General features: G+C 43.7%; 1 protein-coding gene and 1 pseudogene across 8 annotated transcripts in view; both read left to right on the plus strand.

Moving 5' to 3' along the window:
- Window positions 1-17535, plus strand: part of RBM6 (RNA binding motif protein 6) — a 102133-nt gene extending 84598 nt beyond the window's left edge. For 6 of the 8 annotated variants that reach the window (XM_025885757.2, XM_073901229.1, XM_073901231.1 and 3 more), the window contains 14 exons: window positions 673-733; window positions 2740-3012; window positions 3413-3573; window positions 4556-4653; window positions 5340-5382; window positions 5523-5604; window positions 5849-5934; window positions 6668-6814; window positions 7903-7998; window positions 9183-9443; window positions 12410-12484; window positions 13616-13713; window positions 16423-16552; window positions 17289-17535. In XM_025885757.2, the coding sequence (XP_025741542.1) occupies window positions 673-733; window positions 2740-3012; window positions 3413-3573; window positions 4556-4653; window positions 5340-5382; window positions 5523-5604; window positions 5849-5934; window positions 6668-6814; window positions 7903-7998; window positions 9183-9443; window positions 12410-12484; window positions 13616-13713; window positions 16423-16552; window positions 17289-17414 (1737 nt within the window). In that variant the 3' untranslated portion in view covers window positions 17415-17535. Of the gene's footprint in view, window positions 1-672; window positions 734-1745; window positions 1826-2739; window positions 3013-3412; window positions 3574-4555; window positions 4654-5339; window positions 5383-5522; window positions 5605-5848; window positions 5935-6667; window positions 6815-7902; window positions 7999-9182; window positions 9444-12409; window positions 12485-13615; window positions 13714-16422; window positions 16553-17288 lie in introns of those variants that run through there. The other 2 variants (XM_073901230.1, XR_012380889.1) reach the window with 2 other exon arrangements.
- LOC112834286 (coiled-coil-helix-coiled-coil-helix domain-containing protein 2 pseudogene) lies at window positions 9451-11921 on the plus strand (annotated as a pseudogene).
- Window positions 17536-18618: the final 1083 nt, after the last annotated feature.

The following is an 18618-nucleotide window of genomic DNA, read 5'->3' on the forward strand; positions in this document are numbered from 1 at the left end:
GTATCTTCCTCTTCTTTCCTTGCCCCTTTTTTATTTATCATTTTTTTAAGATTTTATTTATTTGACAGCACAAGCGGGGGAAGTGGCAGGCAGAGGGAGAGGGAGAAGCCGGCTCCCCACCGAGCAAGGAACCCAACTCAGGGCTTGATTCCAGGACCCTGGGATCATGACCTGAGCCAAAGGCAGACGCTTAACCGATTGAACCACCCATGTGCCCCTCCTTGCCCCTTTTTTAAATCAAGGGAGTTGATCATCAAGAATTGTCAGTTCCAGCGCAGCCTGAATGGGGCTCTTGTAAGCAGTTTAGGACCAAATGTTGGATGTAGACTATGAGGGGCAATGGCTTTGGGGCAGTAGTATTGTATAAACCATTTAACAGTCCAGTTTTCTTAGTTAAGTTTATTTCCTGTAGAAATCCGTGTCCCTGGCAGAGGCATTTGGGGCTGCTCGGGGGTCCACGTGCCCTGTTAGAAGGCAGCTCTCAAACAGCAGCTCCCCATATTCTGTCTGCCAGCTCTGATGAGTGGGGGGCCATCAGATTTGTTAGGCTTTATGGTGATCTGGGATATGGCTTATTTCTTTCATGTTTGGCAGGTGCTATTGTGTTGGATATACATAAAGTTTTTTTTAAATGTCTTTGGTCAAATTGAAGTCTTTCCCTTTCCCATGCAGTGTAAGGTCAGCGTAGCTGGACACCGATCTTCATGTTCACTCTGCAAGTGCCCAAGGGAAGGTGAGTGGTGGTAGAGGTGGTGGTGGTAGTTTTTATTTTATGTACTGATCAAAACAAATTTCATGCTCTCTTTGGCTTTTAAGAGTGGTCATCCCTAAAGACAAGTTGATCTGTAAAGCTCTTAAAAGTGCAATGTGATCTCTAACTTCATGTGACCTGTTAGTGAATGATATTGGGTCTCAGTTCCACCAGGGGAAGGAGATGGGTTGCCAAATCCTCACATTGAGGGAACCAAGTGGGCAGCTGACCAGAGGTCAGTAGTAGTGTTATTTAGAATACATTTAAGGATGTTGGGTTGAGAAAGAGTCTCTGTGGCATTCGTCCATGTGACCCTTATCCCCCACTGCTTTGGCGTTACTGAGAATTATCTGTTATCGGGATTGTTTTCTTACTTACGCTCTGTATAAACATTTCAGAATCTTCAACAGAAAAATATTTGTAAAATAACAGTAAAAAATGAACAAGAGAAAATAATCAGGATTGAGGGTATATGTTGTTTTTATAAAGGAATAAACCTACCAGCTTCTCAGTCACTTAACTTTGAGTAAATTTCTCCAGAGAACCTTTAGGTAGGCAGCCTTGAAGAGACTGTCAAAGGCATCTGTAGCAATGACTGAGAACAAAAGAAAAACTTTTGTTTTTCTTTTTTAAAGATTATTTTTTTATTGACAGAGTGAGCGAGTGCACAAGCAGGGGGAGCAGCAGAGAGAGAGGGAGAAGCAGGCTCTCTGCTCAGCAGGGAGCCCGATCCCAGGACCCTGGGATCATGGCCTGAGCCAAAGGCACATGCTCAACCAACTGAGCCACCCAGGTGCCCCAGCAATGACTATTATATGCCTGTTTCTGATATGACCCCTTCAGGAGAGCTAGGGCATGACCATAAAATACAGTTCAGTTTAGGGATCCAGGTAGCCTTCTGAAGGACCTGTTTGTTCCAAGTGTAGGATTTAGTATGTCTACAAAGAGTTTCTTAGCTGGGGTTTTGGCCTATAGTGGTGATTCTACTCTCTAGTGAGGACTGTGAAGCAGGTGTTCTGAAAATCTTTAAGGAAGGCTCTAGATGCTGTAGAGACCAAACCAACCTGTGAGAAGGTGAGTAAATGAGATTTTTTAGCTTGTATTACAATTCAGATTATGCAAAATTGTGGGTTTTTTTCCCTGAAGAAAGGCTTCTTTCTCAGTATATTCTAACAAATGAATGGCTGGCTTATAAAAATCCTTGGGTACCATACCACTAAGAGGGCTGGGACAGCTTTAACCTGAAAACATGTAAAACAGGTGTTCACTAGTTGCCTATCACTGCTGTTAAGTTATCTCTACATTGGTCCTATAGAATGTATTTTTTTTAACTACATGGCTTCCTGTGAACCCTCCAAGAATTGAATTCATTGCAAAAATATGTTCCTAATTGATTGGACAAATTATCCTGCTATAGAAAGAGATTGAGAATGAATCATTTATATTTTGAAGGATATTTGCTCATTACAATTATTTGCAAGTGAATGAGCTATATGCAGGTAGGTCTCTTAGCTTCCCCGGAGAAGAGGGGACCTGTGGTCTTACAGAATTTGAGACAACTGTCTTAGCACCATAACACTGGAAGAAGAAAGACTCCTAGACACATATGTTTGGGATATATGCTTCTACCAAACTTCTGGCAAGGGTCATATCTTTGGTAATTTTGTTCTCAAATCTGTTCTTATCATTGGTTTTAATAGTCAGGCCCAGCGTCTCATGAAGTATTTCTTATATTTAAATGTTTGGGAAGTGATAGAAAACTCTTAAGATGAAATTTTTTAAATACTTGAGGGGTTTCTTTGAACTGTTTCATGTGCTATCTCATTGGCCTGGCTGAATATCTGTTAGAGGACTTTTTCGTAGGAATTTCTGAGACTGTTAAAACCATTCCAATATGAGTGTTTGTTAGCAGGTAAGGAGGAATCACAGCAGTAGTGTTTTTTGGATGAAACCTGCTGGAGATTCTCTTTCTGTTTCTGTTCCTGTAGTGACAGAGGCCAAGCAAGAATTAATAACCTATCCTCAGCCTCAGAAAACATCCATACCAGCACCATCAGAAAAACAACCCAACCAGTCCCCAAGGTCAGCTGATAAGGAACCTGAACCCAAGAAGCGGGAAGAAGGACAAGAACCACGCTTGGGACATCAAAAGAGAGAAGGAGAAAGGTATCTGCCTCCTCGAAGGGAAGGGCTCACCTTCCGAAGAGACCGAGAAAAGGAGCCGTGGTCTGGGGAGACACGCCAGGATGGGGAGAGCAAAAGTAAGTGATTTGTCAGGGCACAAACCAGACTGTGACCACTACAGTTCGAGTATAGATGGCCTGTTTTGTGGCTAGGGACCAGGTGTTTCCCACACCCTAGTAAAACTGCTCAGCCTGATTGTAGAGGTTATTGCTTTCTGCAGGCCTTGCTGTACCAGTTGGAGGAACCTACATCCTCCACATAGCAAATTGCTATTCAAATGCAGCAAGGTATCATTTTAGATTTCTGAGTATTGGTGAAGAAATGTTTGAAGTATATGACCCAGCATTGTTTTATAGAATCAGCCTTGCTGGAGCAGAATAGCATCTGCAGTAAAAAAAGACAATCAGGTTCTGAGGGCTTTGGAAATTAACCTTTCTCTCTTTCCTTGCTCCTCCCATTTGTATGTGGTTTGTTCAGCAATTATGCTAAAGCGCATCTATCGTTCCACTCCACCTGAGGTCATAGTGGAAGTGCTGGAACCCTACGTCCGCCTTACTACTGCCAATGTCCGTATCATCAAGAACAGAACTGGCCCCATGGGCCACACTTACGGCTTTATTGACCTGGACTCCCATGCAGTAAGTTTCCTCTGCCTTGGAATGGCCAAGGGACAGCTGGCTATAGAAACCTGAAGAAGGTTTGAAGGACTTCCTTACCATTGGAATTCTCATGTGCTACCCGATATCAAAACCCTCTTGTTCTTTCCTTTGGGTTTAATGCTTATTCAGAGGAAGGGACTGCCTTTGAAAGTTAGAATTCTGAGCATTTTTCTAGATTTGGTTTTGTCTTTTGGCAGTGACAATGTCCAATTAAAATAACATGAGAACTTAAGTTACTTGTGAAGAATCTGTGTACTGAACCTTGCAAGATTTAGTAAATTTTCTAGTTTCTTAAATTTGTTTTGCTCAGCTATAGATGGTTTTATATTTGATGGTAACAGGACATTTCCTCTTTTTCCTTAAAATGTTGTTTAAGAGATTCTTATGGCTTGAATTTTTAGTTGTGGGGCCCTTTTCTATGGAGGTAACAGGAAAGTAGTAATGAAAATCATTGGTATTTTTCTTTTTTAAGATTTTATTTATTTGGGAGAGAAAGAGCACGAGCTGGGAGAGGGGCAGAGGGAGAGGGAGAAGCAGACTCCCCACTGAGCTGATGCTGGGCTCGATCCCAGGACCCTGGGATCATAATCTGAGCTGAAAGCAGATGCTTAACCAGCTGAGCCACCCAGGCACCCCTTGTTGGTATTTTTTAGATTTCATGCTCAGAAGTCACAAGGGACTTTGTAAACTGGATCTGATGCAATGAGAGTTGCAGCCTAAAAGAAGAGAATTTGAATTTCTGATATTAATACCAGAAACTGATGTTTACTATGATCACTATTCTGATCAACCCTTCATCAAGAGTTGCCTGTTTTTGCCAGGGTGCTCTTACTATTATAATTACAACCAGAACATAATGTTCAGTAAATTTGTCTTTTGAGAAGAAAATCCATGTTCAGTTCTCTTTCAAAGGACATGGCCTTTTCTCTCTTTGTGCTGCAATGTGTCTTTGGTTTCCCAGGAAGCTCTTCGTGTAGTGAAGATCTTGCAGAACCTTGATCCACCATTTAGTATTGATGGGAAGATGGTAGCTGTAAACTTGGCCACTGGAAAACGAAGGTAAGGCAGAAGAGTGGGGCTCCTTTGTGATTCCCCTACTCAAGTTTTTGGGAGGCAACTCCTAAAAGGTAGAGATAGTAAGACATGGTACCTTCCGATGTGGATTTCTTCAGGTAGTGTGCATGTTTTCTTTTTATGAAGCTTGCCTTATTCTGACTTTAGTTGTCTTTTTTTATTGTTTTTGTTTGTTTTTTCCTTAAATAGCAGCACTAGGTACGTAAGTGCCTTCCCTCTTCACTGCCTGGTATCTTTGGGTTCCAAATGATGATACAGTCTTGGATATGCAGAAATCTCGATACATCCTTGCCCCTCAGAATCCTAAGAAAATGCTGTCCTGACTCCCCATTCCTCTGACCCTGGTCATGCCTCCATGGTACTGGGAAGTCTAATTCCTCTTTACTCCTATACTTACCTTGACCCAGGAGTGGTACCTGGGAAATGGCTGCATCACAGACGCAGGCTTGCAGGCATGGGGCAGATCTTGCTCTAGCACCCTCAACTTGTTTGCTCTTTTGCTTCAGCGTTAGCTTTGTAGAAATCTCTGTGCTGCCAGGCCTGCTTGCTCTGGGTGGTTTCTTTCCCTCCAAAATGGGGGAAACTTAGTTTCTTGGCAAATCTGTAGGGTTAGGCAATCCTCAAGTGGCTTTTTGTAGCAGACTCAAGATGTGTTGTATTATTTGTTGCAGAAATGATTCTGGGGACCATTCTGAGCACATGCACTACTATCAGGTAGGCTTCAGCAGTTGGGGAGTGCTCTGTCAAAATCCTCAAGTGACTGAAAGAGTGATCTTGAATTTTCTCCAGTGGGTGACTGTTAAGGTTAAGAGCTATCAGAAGTTCCATAATTTTAACTAGCCTTTCTGTGATAGGGTAAAAAGTATTTCCGAGATAGGAGAGGAGGAGGCAGAAATTCAGACTGGGCTTCAGATACAAATCGACAAGGACAACAGTGTAAGTCACTTGTTTTATTTCTATTGCTCTTTGTGGCTTGACTACTCATTAATTGAAATCTTTGTGGTCACAAAGTTAGCAAGAGATACTGTTGACTGGGGATGCACATTCAGAGAGAGCACCATCTACAGGTTCTGCATCTGTTTGGGTTGGCCAGCCCCATTTCTGGGTTGTTCTCAGTGAGTCCCCAGCCAGGGCTTCACTGGACAGGGACTAACATTGGCTCTGGTTTTATTCCCACTAGCATCATCTGACTGCTACATATATGATTCCGCTACTGGCTACTATTATGACCCTTTGGCAGGAACTTATTATGACCCCAACACCCAGGTGAGTTTTTGGTTTGTTTACTTTATCAATGATTCTTTTGAGAAAAGTACCTATAATTTGTTACTTTGAAGGTTTTATTCCCTGGATTTTTTTGGTTGCTCATTACAAGAAAAGTGGAAAAGTTTAAATCTTATGGAAATTTAAATATTTCTCCATTCCTGGCAGCTGCTGTTATACTGTCTAGATCTCATGTCTAGTCTGGTGTTTTTTAAAGTCCACATCTTATATTGAGTTGTATTTATTGAGTTGTGTTCATTCAGGATTTGTTAACTGTTACCTATATGGCATTATAGGTAAGAATAGTGCTGCTTTTGGAAAAATGGACAGTGAGTGGTTTGGATGTGTCCTGGCCCCTGGAGTGGGTTTCTTTTTTTTTTTTTTTTTAAAGATTTTATTTATTTATTTGAGAGAGAGAGAGAGAGAGAGAGAGAGAGAGCACATGAGAGGGGGGAGGGTCAGAGGGAGAAGCAGACTCCCTGCTGAGCAGGGAGCCCGATGCGGGACTCGATCCCGGGACTCCAGGATCATGACCTGAGCCGAAGGCAGTCGCTTAACCAACTAAGTCACCCAGGCGCCCTGGAGTGGGTTTCAAGATTGTTTGATGTGGTCTCTTCTTAGGCTTGTGAGGGAGAGAGCTGTTCTTTCTCCCAGAAGGGAACTTGTTCCTTAGACCTAGAATTAACTGGGAAAGTGAGATATTCTGTAGACTTAACAGTTTCTAACTGTATTGCAGCAAGAAGTCTATGTGCCCCAGGACCCTGGGTCACCTGAAGAAGAAGAGATCAAGGAAAAGAAGTCCACCAGTCAAGGAAAGTCAAGTAGCAAGAAGGAAGCATCTAAAAGAGATGGCAAGGAGAAAAAAGACAGAGGAGTAACAAGGGTAAGAGAACTTGTAAATCTGCTTTTTACGAGACAATTACAGATTCAAATAAAGGGGTCATAGAAGAGATCTAGAGTTGAGGTGTCAGGTTACGAAAAAGCAGGCAATCCCCTTGCCTCTTACAGCTGGTGGTAACTCTTTCACAAATGCAAAAACTGTGGATGGTAGAACAAAGTGACTCAGCTCAAACCCTAACACCTGGGCTCCACACAGTTTCACTTTCCTATGCCCCCTCTTCAGTGCTTGACTCTGTATACACATTTCTGTAGGTGTAATTGTAGCAGAGGTTACCATTCTGTATTCTCTGCTCTATTTATATTTGATCTTAAGTAGTTTTTCCATGGTTTTATAATACTCTTTATTTTAATGCCTGTATGGTAAAAACTCACAGTAAAACTGTACCCTTATTTTCATCAATCCTGCATTATTTGTCTTTTCTTTCTAGTCTTATTCTGTTGTAGTATGCATCGTTCAGCATTTTATTTCTCCTTCTAAATTACTTCCTTAGGCTGAACTTTCAAAATGGAAGATGTTGAATATTTTGGTATCTCCTGACATAAAGCCAAATTATTTTCCAAAGAATTACATTGATTTGCCCTGGCACCGATTATGCGTTAGTGAAAATGGATGAATTTGCTTGTGGCTCAATTTGTAACTTGTCTGTTTCCCCTTCTAATATTGCTAGTTGTTTATCTAGAGATTCAGAGAGAGAGAAAATATGTGTGTGTTTCTGAGAACTTAGACTTTAGAGTTCTGCTAGCTTAATATTTGGATTCAGCTTTTGCCACTTTTCTTTACAACCATATTCCCAGCCATTTGTAAAATGAGGGTATTAATGCCTATCTGGGAAGGTTGTAGTAAAGGCTGAGGACAGTAATGCATATAAATGTCTTATCTGTTGCTTGACATACAGTGATCACTCAGTATATACTGAATGTTATGTTTTCAAAGGCTTTTTATTTTGAAATCATTATGGCAGCATTACAGATATTTCACAGATTAGGAGTTTTGGAAAATCTGATTAATTTCAACAGGGTTCTTAACCCAGCTTTTATGAGTATCATATAAGAATTAACGGGTTTAATCAGTTTCAGGAAAATGCCAGTGAGGGGACAGCCCCCCCAGAAGACGTCTTTAAGAAGCCCCTGCCTCCCACTGTGAAGAAGGAAGAAAGTCCTCCACCAGTAAGGCTAAGCCAAGGCCGGAGGCTGGGGGCTGGGGGCTGGGGCTGGGGCTGGGACTAGGGCTGGGGCTGGGGCTGGGGCTGGTTCTGAATGGGAAGGGAAGTTCAAAGGCTTCACTTCGGTGTTGGTCCTTTAGTTCTCTCTACCTCCCAAACAAGGACTTTTGTTGAGTATGAGCATGAGTTAAATGTTCCTGCCTGCTAGTAGGGATATAATTGGAGAAACAAGGCAACTTTCTGTCTTCTTTCTTCGTACCCTGCACCATTCTCATCAGACAAGGGAATGTCTGGGCCTTTTTAAGTTATAATCTTGGTCTTGTTAATCCTTCTCTTCTAAGAGACCCATTTTCCTGGCTCTGATTTTTCCTGTCTTTTGGTGCTGTGTAAGAAGCTCAGATGTGGAGTGCATGCATGGTTGTTTTTACAGTTTACCTGTCTGGCCACAGTCAACAATGCTAAAATCGGTACCCATTTTTTAGATGCATTAAAGTGATGGTCTCCTGCAATCACAGGTGATTCTGATTAAATGTAAATATGTAGCTGTAGTGATCATGCTTTATTTTTTATTTCAATTCATCACAAGCCAGTGACCATGCATCATTATTTCACGGTTCCTATGAACTATTGATAAATGCTCTACCTGTGTCACATTACTAGTTCAGTTCATTGTAGCCTCAGTCCTAACCATGCCTTTGCCTTTGCCTCACTCAGGAGCTGAATGTCTACCTGAGAGCTTATTCTTCGTTTGCTTTTAATCCACCTCCTAAATCCATTTTGCTGTAGGGGTTACTGTAGCCTTAATAAAGTTTATCTTTCCTTTTCTCCATGGGTTACAGTAGCTTGAGGGGTTGCTGCTGTCACTTCCTCTTTGTAACTTGTAACTTCTTAACTCTCCCTACCTCTATTGTCAGTTCCCCTTTCCCTTCTTTATCTTCACTGTTCTGTTGCTAGAGTCACGTCTAAGGGAATCTTTCTGGTTTATCTCAACAATCCAGGAGAAAAGTCAAGCTTGAACCATGTTGCTTCCTTGTGGGAAATGAGCAGTGTGGTCAGCAGGCCTATTTTGAGCCCAGTTCATTATTCAAACTAAAAGAGAAGAAATGAGATACCATATTAGAATATCCAGAAAACAGTCCCCACAATATAGGTTGAGGTTAGTGTTAATCTTTGGCCTTCTCCTTCCAGCCTAAGGTGGTAAACCCACTCATCGGCCTCCTGGGCGAATATGGAGGAGACAGTGACTATGAGGAGGAAGAAGAGGAGGAACAGGCCCCTCCTCCACAGCCCCGAACAGCGCAGCCCTCACAGAGGGAGGAGCTGACCAAGAAGGAGAACGAAGAAGATAAACTCACTGACTGGAATAAACTGGCTTGTCTGCTCTGCAGAAGGCAGTTTCCCAACAAAGAAGTTCTGATCAAACACCAGCAGCTCTCAGACCTGCACAAGGTATGGGGAAGGGGCCCAGACCTTTCAAACTTTGGACTCTTACCGTCGTGCATTACAGTCCGATTTCAAAGTGAATTGTTCCTGCACCTTTTGTCATGAGTTGCTTTGCATTAGGGCTGTGCCCACCTTCAAAAACCTTGGTATGGGGATTTCTAGACCCTGGGCTGCTCTGCAAGTCACCATGCCGTGTGGAAGTCAGAGCCACACCTCCCGCATGGCCCCTCCGGCCAGCCGGGCACCTCAGATGAGAGCGGCACCTAGACCAGCGCCGGCAGCTCAGCCTCCAGCAGCGGCTCCACCAGCTGCTGTTGGCTCACCTGCTGCTGCGCCCAGGCAGCCAGGGCTCATGGCCCAGATGGCAACCACTGCAGCTCACGTGGCTGTGGGCTCTGCTGTCGGGCACACGATAGGTCATGCCATCACTGGGGGCTTCAGTGGAGGAGGCAGTGCTGAGCCTTCAAGGCCTGACATCACTTACGAGGAGCCTCAGGGAACCCAGCCAGCATACCAGGAGAAGCAGCAGTTTGGCCCATGCCACTGTGAGATGAAACAGTTTCTGGAGTGTGCCCAGAACCAGGGTGACCTGAAGCTTTGTGAAGGTTTCAGCGAGTTGCTGAAACAATGCAGATTTGCAAATGGATTAGCCTAATCAAGAAGTTCAAATTGAAGATGAGGAAAATCATCTCTCATAACCAAGTTAATTTAGCATAAAAATATAATTGATGGTGAATGGTGAATATATAAAGTGTAAAACCACCAGTTAAGCTTCTCCTTCATCATTAAATACAGCTTTCTTCAGAATTGGAATAAAAAAGGTTGTTCTTGCTGTATAGAAGTTCATTGAGATGGTTTGAATTTGGGGTTGGGCAGATATTTGTGTGCCTCCTTAAATCACCTTTTCTGATGTTCTCATTTGTGAATTAGAATAAAGTGATTTTCTCCCCAAAAAAAAAAAAAACCTTGGTATGTAGACCCAAGGCAGGCATCGTGGCTGGGGTTTGGGGCTCCAGACACGGTGGCCATGCTAAAGACTGGAGAGGAGGGCGTCACCAAGTAGGAAACTTATTTGCTGAGTTTCTCATCAGAGCTCTTCCATTAACCTAACAAGTGGACCTCAGATAAGCCTCTTCTCTTCTGTGATATTTGGTGGCTTCCTCTGGTTCTGTCTAGTTCTGATACTGTGCAGTTTTCCCAAAGGTGGGTCACATTCTGCCATCTCTTCATGTGGTGAGTCACCGCTATAAGCCACGGCACAACATCTATTGGAGTGTTAAACTGACATACACTGGTCCTCCCCTGCAGTCTTCCCGTTCAGATGTGCTGACCAAAGAGTGGAATTCTGGACAAATAAAACCCCTAGATAGACTCATGTTCTCAGTATAGGGTGATTTATTTCACACTCCTTCTCTAGCAGATGTTGCTAGAGCCGGTGAGGAGATCGGATTTAGACTTTCCTTCGATATAAAATCTAAAGTCTTAATGTAGCTAAAAGCTGAGAAGCTCTGCTTTTGGTAATAGGCACACCTCTTCTCCCTGCTGCCTCTGTGGAGGCTCTGCAAGGTTTTTAGGGGTCTGAGAAGTTCCTGACAATCCCTGCAACAGATTACCTCCCAAGTCCCTTTGACCTGGAATTCTGAGTCATGAGACTGACACATTGAAATATCAGCTCTTTGGGGGCACCTGGTTGGCCCAGTTGGTGGAGCATGTGACTCTTGATCTTGGGGTTGTGAGTTCAAGCTCCACATTGGGTATAGAGCTTAATTTTTTTTAAAAATTAAATAAAAGGATATATAAAATTAAAAAAATAATAATAGAGGGGTGCCCGGGTGGCTCAGTTGTTAAGCATCTGCCTTCAGCTCAGGTCATGATCCCAGCATCCTGGGATTGAGCCCTGCATCAGGCTCCCTGCTGCACAAGAAGCCTGCTTCTTTTCTCCCACTCCTTCTGCTATGTTCCCTCTTGTGCTGTCTCTCTCTCTGTCAAATAAATAAAATCTTTAAAAATAATAATAATAGATTTCAGCTGTCTGATGAAAATGCTAATAAATGGCTAATATCAGGAAAGAGGAACCAGAAATCTGGTGAATCCACAACTTGAACTGACCCTGGGACAGTGGAAAGTGGACTATGGTACTTCTTCCTTTCCTTGTAGTGATTCAGTGCAAAGAATCCCCTGTCCATACAAGAGCTGTTCTGGACCTCTTAAGTTTCTTATATATGCTCGAGGGTATTGTGTAGGAGAACCATGCTTGAGAATTGTGGGACCCTTAAGGAATACAGGACTCTCAGAGCAGTCGTTTTGTTCTTTTAGGACCTTGGGTTCTCCTTTTCATGTTTTTCTGGGGGCTTGAAAGAGTGAATAGTGTCTGAGGATGGTGGGTGGTAGTGGTGGTGGTAGGAAGAGCATGTGGGCATTAAGTTTTCTTCACTGGTGTGCTCAGATTCCCCTCTCTCATAATTTTTACTTTAGATAAAGACCTATAAACCAGTTTTGTGTTTTCTACATTTTTTTAAAAGTTTTATTTATTTGAGAGAATATGGGGTGGGGTATGGGGGCAGGAGGGGGGAAAGGGAGAGAATTTCAAGCAGACTCCCTGCTGACCCGACTCAGGTCTTGATCTCACGACCCTGAGATGACCTGAGCTGAAATCAAGAGTCAGACACTTAACTGACTGAGCTACCCAGGTGCCCCTGTTTTCTACATTCGGGAAGTAGAATGAAGGTCTCTCTTGTGCTACACCATGTAACTAATCTGTGTGACAAGCCAGCATAACAACTTGGGTTCCCATTGGTGAGCCTAAAGCCAGTCCAGTTAGGAACTGTTGAATGCAGGGTACAGTGATCACTCAGGAGAGGTGGTCAGTGAAAGAAGCCATAGTCCTAAAACAGCTGTTGGGAAAGGCCTAGAGGCATTTTCTAAGACCACTTTTTCTAGACCTCTACTCATAGAACTTTCTCTCTTCTCAGCAAAACCTGGAAATCCATCGGAAGATAAAACAGTCTGAGCAGGAGCTAGCCTATCTGGAAAGGAGAGAACAGGAGGTAAGTTTTGATGACCTGTTAAGTCCCTTGACCCCGGGCGCCTAGGTGGCTCAGATGGTTAAGCGTCTGCCTTCGGCTCAGGTCATGATCCCAGGGTCCTGGGATCGAGTCCCACATCAGGCTCCCTGCTCCTTGGGAGCCTGCTTCTCCCTCTGCTTCTCTCTCTCTCTCTCTCTCTGTCTCTCATGAATAAATAAATAAAAAAATCTTTAAAAAAAAAAAAAAAAAGTCCCTTGACCCCAACCCTTTTTACTTTCTGGTGTGGAATGTGTAGACTATGCTGAAGACAGAGAATGAAGAAGCCCTAAAAGATTTATCAAAACCCATCAAACTACATTATAATGGGTACACTTCATTATTTATAAATTATACCTTAATAAAATTGATACATATATATTTTTTTAAAGATTTTATTTATTTGACACAGAGAGCACAAGCAGGGGGAGTGGCAGGCAGAGGGAGAAGCAGGCTCCCCGCAGAGTAGGGGGAGCCTGATGTGGGACTCGATCTCAGGACCCTAGGATCATGACCTGAGCCAAAGGCAGTCGCTTAACCAACTGAGCCACCCAGGCACCCTGATACATATATATTTTTTTTTTCCTGATACATATATTTTAAAGGTGGTGGTAGTTCAGGGTCTCCAAACAGGTCAAACAAATAGCATTTTTCTTTCCTGCCCAGCTTTTGAAATCAATGAAGGAATGTCGGATAGGGCTGCTGAAATACCATGTTTTACTTTCAGCTAAGTTAGTAGAAGTAGTTTAGTGTTGGACTTGCTACCTAGATCACATAATTAGGCAGACTCACCTACATAGCCACAAGCTTCACTGCCCGGGCCAGGTCTTATGTGATGGGTAGGAATCTTCCCATGGAGGTCTACTGGAGAGCACCTCCTCCTCAGAAGACGTAAACACAGCTGTGAGACAAGCCCACCAGCTCATTCTTCTCAAATTAACCAGTCAGAGAAGCCACTGCTTTCTCAAGAAGAGTATGTGAAGGAGCAAAGGATTCCAGGAGTTAACAGTTGAACTCCCTTCACTTTAGAAGGAATGTAAGGAATAAAGCGAAGCTTCCCCACCACTCAACTCCCTTAAGTGGAAATCTTAGATCTGTTATTCTGCTTACCAACAGGGAAGGTTTAAAGAAAGAGGAAGTGATCGCAGGGAAAAGCTCCAATCTTTTGACTCTCCAGAAAGGAAACGAATTAAATACTCCAGGGAAACTGACAGGTAAGCCAGGAACTTTTCATTCAGCCTAGGCCTCAAGGCCGAATGGTGAAACATCTTCTTCTCCAGCTGTGCTGCTTTTTTCTCTCTCAGGGAAAACTGAAGTCAGCAGGAGCAGGTTCTTTCTGAACTCCTTGAACATGAGGTTCATTCCAACCTCTGACCACCCAGCTTTACTCAGGGAATATGGGTGTTTGCATGGAAGTTTGGCTGGCTGCTTAGCGGCTCAAAGCCAGGGCTGGAGTGGCCATGGTTGGGAACTCTTTCTCTCCTCATCAGTAATGCTGTACCTCCTGTGGACCTGATAAGAATGTCACACTCTCTCGGGCTTTTTCTCTAGGGAACCTCCATCCTCACACATAGGTGCTGAATGAGTGGTTGGCTGCTCATCGACCTGTATGATCTCTAGATTCCTGTGCTTATTTCCAGTCAGGTAGTTGAGAGTCATGAGCCCAGCAGAGTTAGATAGAATTTGTTGATAACCCATCGTGTCTAGGTACTCAGTGCGCTAAGTGCAAGGAATACTCAGGTTGACAAGACATATATTATCCTTGACTATCTGAACACAGATTAAGGAAGGTTTAGGTGATGCTGTGTCTCATAAGGCAGGCAGAATTCCAGTGGAGAAGGGGAGGGCATTTCATTTGGAGGAAATGGCATACGCTGTGGATGAGAGAGAGAGAAGTCATATGATGCATTTGAGAAATTGTAGGTAGCCTGATGGAGGCCACCTCAGGAAGTTCATACTCCTTGAACACCATGCTAAGACTTTGTCTTGGGGCAATGGGGCGTTATGAAATGATTCTAAGGAGGGTGTTGATCTGATGAGACTCGAACAGGTCTTTATGTTGGTGTAAGCAAAAGAGCAGCTAGTAGCCAGGGTAACTTATGCCTGTGGGGATGGGGGGATCATTGATGGAGAAAGGCCCCAAAGGAGGGTTGATGGGGTCTGGGATTGTGGCATTCTGACTTATTTGCTCACTGCCCACAGTAAGAGATTACTTTTTAATCATGACCCAGTAATCATATGTGTGTAAGTACCTGAAAAAGAAATCTTCATGAAAAATACTTCGCTACTGTGTGTGATAAACTCTGGTATTTTTATTCTAGCTTTTTCTGTTTGCTTTCCTTCTTTTTTTTTTAAGGATGAGTGACTTTTTAAAAAGATTTATTTATTTATTTTGAGAGAGAAAGAGAGTGAGAGTGCACACACACACATGAGCAGGGGGAGGGGCAGAGGGAGAGAGAATCTCAAGCAGACTCCCTACTGAGCGTGGAGCCTGACATGGGGCTTTATCCCAGGACCCTGAGATCATGACTTGAGCCAAACAAGAGCCGGACACTCAACTGACTGAGCCAGGTGCCCCTGTTTGCATTCTTAAGAAGTGCTAAGGAAGGACCACTTAATCAATGTAACATCCCACTAGGTCATTCTCTGCAATTTGAAATATACTAGGCTAAGCCAAAGGTGAAGGAGTCATTCAGGAGGAAGGACACCTAGCCCTGAGTGAGTTGGGCTAAGTGCAGAAAGACACCTTTCTGTATTCTTGGCACCCATCATACCACATTCTACTGGTTCCCTTCCTTCTTAGTCTTCTTCCCTGCTTTTCGTGGTTTTCTGGGCAGTTCCAGATAGTCTCCAGGACTCTGCCCTCAGTGCTGTTTAATTCTTGCTGCTCCACCCTCTTTACCTAGACTCAAGGCCACAACCATCACTAACAAGCTAATAGGTCCCTATGACTCCATTCTAAGGCAGTTTGGTTTTCTGAGCCCAAAAATCACTATTTCCACTTACTTCCTGGGAATGTCCTTTTGGAGACCTCTTAGGCTCCTCACTCTAAACAATTACTCAGTATTGTATTCCATATCATACTCCGGTCCAGTCCTGCTAAACCTGCTGTGTGTTCCTCTTTCAGAGTAGTGACATCACTGCATCGTGGCCTGGCCGGTCTCACCCAGTCTTCCTCCTTTAGGCCCTGTATCATTACTGGCCACATCCCTAATTGAGCTTTTTCCCCCTTTCTAGCTTACCTCCAAATTGGACTCCTTACTCTCAGTCTCTGTTCTTCAGTCTCTAGTGTACTCTCTACCCTGGCACCAAAATCATCTTTGTGAACAGAAATCTCCTAAAACTTGCCTTTTTGTGAAGGCATACCTTGCTAAGAGGGAGGCCTGGAGTCCAGGGTTTTTGTTTTTGTTTTTGCCTAAAGGATGAGGTCCAGGCATGGATGTTTCAAGGCTTTTCAGTCTGGCCCAGGAAGCGTTTTGTCAGTTCCTACCATTCCTCTCCTGGACAAATTGTATTCTTTCACTTCTTATTTGTGGCCTCCTTTCTTCTCATGCTTTTTGTCAGTTCAGATGTGCCCTCTTGTTGGAATTCATCATTTTTGGTGTGGCTCCTTCAGAGTTTGTCTTCTCTATTTCCATAGGAGATGTCTCCTGGTGCCACATCCATGGCTGAGCTCTTCACTGTGTTACAGGCATCTATGGACATATCCTTCTCATGTCCTTCCCCGTGAACAGGGTTGGGTCTTGGGCATTTCTGTATCCCCAGGACAAAAGCCTGTTGCATAGATAGCAGGCACTCAGAAATATTGCCTAATATACTTAAGAGGAAGCAAATGTGAATCAAGAGGACAGAAGTTTTTATTAGGCTTACAAATAGGTCCCTTTGAAAGTGATGGTATGTAAGTACATCTGCTCCTTTCGCAGTGATCGCAAACCTGTTGGTAAAGAAGGAATCGACAGTAGCAACAAAGGAGGCTGTGTCCAGCAGACCGCTGGCTGGAGGAAGGGGGCGGGCCTCGGGTATGGCCATCCCGGATTGGCTTCAGCAGAGGAGGTGAAATGGTTTCCATCTTTTGGGGGTGGCATGAACCTGGAATATACTTAACTTTCTCTCACTCTGTGGCTCAGAGCTGTGTCTTTGCCTTTTAGCTGGGCTTTCTCCACTGCCAATGAAGGACACAGGAGCTGAAGGAGCCCATCAGTCTTGATTACTGGATGATAGCTAGACATTCTGGGCCCTTTGTAATTTTGGTTGCCAGTGGGAAAGGGAGAAAGAAGTGGAAATGGGGCTCATCTGGGGCAGTATGGGAATCAGGCAGTTTGAGACTGAAGAATCATTTGGTGACAAGAACCAGGGAACCCGCAGTAAAAGGTACAAAAGCATCTCTGAGAGTCATCGTCATCAGAAGAGCTAAAATGGCTAAAATCTGAGGAGCGTGAGGTTAGTCCTGGTTCTCATGAAGGGCTCTGCCTCACTTATTTCGGGAAGAAAAGAGAGCAAAGGTTGTAAGAGGGAACAATGCCCATTTTGTGTTGGCTTGGTCCCCCTCTGAAAATGCCAACTAGAGGAGACCGGCTTCTCATATGTCTGGTATTATTAAATCCTGTATCCTGAAGTAATAGCGTCACTACCCTCCTTATTCATCTTGGGTTTTGTTTATTAATTAAACATTCTAAAAAATTCCCCCAAATCCTGATCCTTACTGGTCCAGAAATGCTTGTAATCAAAGGCCAGCCCTGAGGCTTATTAATTGATAGAGCCCACTTCATTGTTTGTCTTTGTGTTACAGACTGAAGGCCGGATGAGGGGGCCCAGTGTGGGGGCTCCGGGAAGAACCAGCAAGAGACAGTCCAACGAGACTTACCGAGATGCTGTGCGAAGAGTCATGTTTGCTCGGTATAAAGAACTAGATTAAAGAATGGAGACAAGTCCCATAGGACACAACCTCCTTCTTGTTTTGTTTGTCCGTCTCTCCTTTTGTTTTGTTACTGTTCTTGCTGCTAGAACTTTTTTAAATAAACTTTTTTTCAATGTGATTTTTTTTTTTTTTTGGTGGTTATATTTTTCTCCCATAGATGGGTGGGGGTGGGGCTTATGGTAGGAGGGAGAGAGTGCCTTGGTGCAGCCCATTTGAGGTGCACTGAAGTGGCAGCAAGTGCTACCATGAGCCCTGAGACACCACCTGCTCTCAGTGTGAGTGGATGTGTTGCGGTGACCTTTGAACTCTAGTTTGTGTGAGTACTGTCAGATTTTTAAAATTATTTTCCTAATCTAATTAATGAAAACCGCATCTCGTTATTGCTTGCTTCTATTTCTTTGGTAACTACTGAGACTGAACATATTTCCATATGTTGGTTTACTGCTGATTAGACCTTTGAAAGTCATCTGACTTCCCCATTGTTGGCAGGGGTTCGGGGGAGAAGCAGTGTGGTAGCTCTTTTTCTGGGTGCCTGCTGGGCGCTCAATGCGTCACATGTTATGATCACCACAGTGAGTTGGCATAGTAAGAATTATCACTCCCCTCCAGCTGCTACCCCAGGTTTTCCTTCCCTCCTTGGCCAAAAATCTCCGAAGAGGTGTCTTTGGACACCCTCTTTCAAATCTTTATTAATTTTCTACCATATCACTCATACCATTTCACAGGATTTGCTTCAAAAGAGAGGGTTGTTTTAAATTTTTTTTAAATTCTTTACAGTTAATGGGGCGCCTGGGTGGCTCAGTCATTAAGCGTCTGCCTTCGGCTCAGGTCATGATCCCAGGGTCCTGGGGTCAAGCCCCGCATCAGGCTCCCTGCTCAGCAGGAAGCCTGCCTCTCCCTCTCCCACTCCCCCTGCTTGTATTCCCTCTCTCACTGTCTCTCTCTGTCAAATAAATAAATAAATATTATTTTAAAAATAAATAAAATTCTTTGCAGTTAAAAGGACTATATCCTATGAACTATTAAAACTTTAAAAAATGGGGCATCTGGGTGGCTCAGTCAGTTAAGCGGCCAGCTCTTGGTTTCGGCTCAGGTCATGATCTGTGTCCTAGGGTCAAGCCTCGTGTTGGGCTCCTCGCTTAGTGGAGAGTCTGCTTGTGGATTCTCTCTCTCCCTCTCCCCAGCTTGCACTCGCTCACTC

The sequence above is a fragment of the Callorhinus ursinus genome, unplaced genomic scaffold, assembly GCF_003265705.2.
Source record: "Callorhinus ursinus isolate GAN/ISIS: 27379988/994484 unplaced genomic scaffold, GSC_fseal_2.0 scaffold15, whole genome shotgun sequence".
NCBI lineage: Eukaryota > Metazoa > Chordata > Mammalia > Carnivora > Otariidae > Callorhinus > Callorhinus ursinus.